This window comes from Hordeum vulgare, chromosome 2H, assembly GCF_904849725.1.
Source record: "Hordeum vulgare subsp. vulgare chromosome 2H, MorexV3_pseudomolecules_assembly, whole genome shotgun sequence".
In the NCBI taxonomy this organism is placed as follows: Eukaryota; Viridiplantae; Streptophyta; class Magnoliopsida; order Poales; family Poaceae; genus Hordeum; species Hordeum vulgare.
Genome location: NC_058519.1, coordinates 316,563,161 through 316,566,013, shown reverse-complemented (window position 1 = coordinate 316,566,013; position 2,853 = coordinate 316,563,161). Strand labels below are relative to the sequence as shown.

General features: G+C 45.4%; 1 protein-coding gene across 1 annotated transcript; it reads left to right on the top strand.

Annotated features, from left to right (window-relative positions):
* Positions 1 to 818: 818 nt before the first annotated feature.
* LOC123426810 lies at positions 819 to 2,374 on the top strand. Its single transcript, XM_045110707.1, has 3 exons — positions 819 to 1,723; positions 1,861 to 2,056; positions 2,175 to 2,374. The coding sequence occupies exons 1-3, from the start codon at positions 1,631 to 1,633 to the stop codon at positions 2,372 to 2,374; spliced, it is 489 nt and encodes a 162-aa protein (XP_044966642.1). The 5' UTR covers positions 819 to 1,630.
* Positions 2,375 to 2,853: the final 479 nt, after the last annotated feature.

Below are 2,853 nucleotides of genomic sequence, written 5' to 3'. Positions count from 1 at the left end.
AACTAGTAATGGCGCACCACTCACCCAGTGCGTCACTACTATAAATTTTTTTTTACAAAACTACTAATGGCGCACCACCAGCTGGTGCGGTTACTAATGACGCATTTGTAGGTGATGCGTCATTAGTAGTTTTGAAAAAAAAAATATCTCTCTGCTCCTATCGTACCACCACCAACGCAAACCCTCACCACTCTCTCCTCCGTCTCCCTCGCCGCCGGCGCCGCCGCCATGCTCCGGCTGCGAAGCTCCATCCTCGCCCATCTCCTCTCTTCTTCTCCGGCCGCCTCTCCCGCATCCCCTCTCCACCGCCTCATATCCGCCGCCGCGCCCGCCATTCCCCCGAACCCTAGTGGCTTCGCGATGGCTTCTCAACACCAACCCGCCCCTGCCCCTGCCCCTGCTCCTGCTCGCCTCCTCTTCCTCCTCCTCAGCGCAAAAGGGAGATAGACGGAGGGCCCCCCTACCTCCGGCACCAACAATGGTGGTGGGTTACCTCTCCTTTCCTCCCTTTCTTTTTGATTCCTAGTATTTCAGAGAAATCGTGGGCGTTCGTGAGGTATTGTGTCCCGAGCGGGGATTGGATTGTATCCGGCAAAATCTTGAGCGATTCCTCTGCATGGCGTCCGTACGAAATTTTGTGAAAGCTTCCGCCTTTTTCCTGCCGCTCAATCCTAGAGAGACTCTCTCCGTTACGATGCATATGGAAAGCATACATGGTTGCTATTGATGTAGTTTACCTCTCCGTGTGTGTGCGATTTGGTTCTGCGTATGGGGTTTCCCCCCCCCCCCCCCCCCCCCCCCTTTCCCGATGCGTCAGCGTTACAGTTAGTGGTAGAATTGAATCGGATCGGACTGTATTATTGATTTTCACCAGACATGATGCTGCATTGCCCGGTTATTAGCTCCTCAATCTGTTCCTCACAGCCTGGGGTCGGTTTACTTGAACTTGCCTGCATTCTGTCTCACACAGTTGCTAAGTTGCTATGCATCAGGATCACACCAGATGGGATGTTGCATTTGTCTGTCCAAGTGAATGAGACTGAATGATCTCTTGTTACTTATCATTTTCATGTTCACACATTGACGCTGTTTTAGTCAACCATAGCATTACCAGGTTGACACTCTTTAATGTCGGGATTCTGTTGTTTTAGTTTATGTTACCGTGATCCACCTATATATATATGGTAAAATGAAGAAAACTCTTACTTGTCCAGCTCTTCAGCTCATGCATCTGCACGGTTCATTTGAACTGCAGACACTGTTGTTTATCCATTTGGTAAAAGCATCGAAATGGTAGTGCAATAGTGCTTGTTTAGTTAATCTTATTCTAGGCATGATAATGGCAATCCTAATCAATCTGCTTACCTTTTCAGTTTTACCTTAGCACAAGAAGTAGCAGCTAAGGTCTAAAATTGTTTGTTTGATGCAACTTATCACCTTTTGAGTTTTGAATTTTTTTCAAAGACCTGGCGCTTGTATTCCCTTCTGCCATATTCTATTCAGTGTGAAAAGAGGGTTCGGTATTGAATCATACTACTCCCTCTGTACCACAATAAGACGCTTTTGCAAGCTATTGTGGGACGAAGGGAGTAGTTGTTTGATGGACAGTTGAAATCAAGAAATATGCGTGATGTTGACACTTGTGCAACTTAAGCGAGCTGAACTTTGGAACGCCCCAGCATGTGCGCGCAAGGGTTTGGAACACTACAATGACATGAATCAGGTTTTGATCTAACTGAAGTTTATAAACAGGTGCATATATAGTGCCACTTTGTGACCGGGTGGTCATTCGTCATTTATATATATATATATATCCATCTTGTGAGCACCCTCTTACGTTTGTTTGTTATAATATTTTAGGGGGATGAGCATGAGCTGGTTGAAGCAGTGGGCGTGAAAAGCTTTTCTCACTGTGGTCCGTGGCTGCATGCAAATTTTCTTGCTAGGCGTAAAGGTGCCAGCAGCTGTGATGCTGTTGTTCCCAAGTACTTGTTTGCTGAGCTGAGAATTGATGCAGACGGTCTGTCGTGTGTTTCATGCTTCAAGATGGACTCAGGTGTGCCCTGTCTGGCTTGAAATACTTATTTTGATACAAATTCTTTGTGGCTTTTGTGGTGATCATTGTATTTATTTCCTTATTATACACCTGTAGTTGACTGGAGGAACTTTGGCAGATGTGGAGTGTGCCCGACAACGTTTGTCCATCCCGCTGGTGGTGTGTACATTGGTGCCCGGCCGGAACGACGTCTTCAGCCTGCTCCCACAGGTCTACAAATATCGTTTAGTTTCTAAATGTCGGAATTTTACACAAATTGATGTATGTTGCCAGTTTAATGAGCAAAAGGGTTTGGAAAAGGCGAAAAGCGCACTTTGATCTTGTAGTATGCATAAGGCTCGAAGACGTACTCCTCATCGTACATCTTTGTCTTCTCGGCCAAGGTCATAGCATTTACCTTGGTGTCTCTCTGTTGGTTGATTGGTGCTGGATGGAGAACCTGGGGAAAGTCAGGTCCAGGATTCTGCATCGCGACTAAAATGGTTCGAGGGCCACCTGCGTGCTGCAATGATCTACAACTTTGAGAACTGAAATTATTATAACCAGTGTTACAAATGTTTGCCGAGGAAAAGTCCTTCCAGCAAAAGAAGAACCGGAGGCAGTTTCCTATCTTGACCAGTATTTCCTTTTGTTCCTAATTGTTGGCTCTTTCCTATGGAATCTCTGAAAAAAATAAAGTGGCCTAAAATTAAGGACTAATGCTTTTGACATCTGATTTGAGAAAACTGATTTACAGAATATAAGTAGAAGGTAGATTGTAGCATTCATCATTGCTATCTTATACATAGACAGTAGAA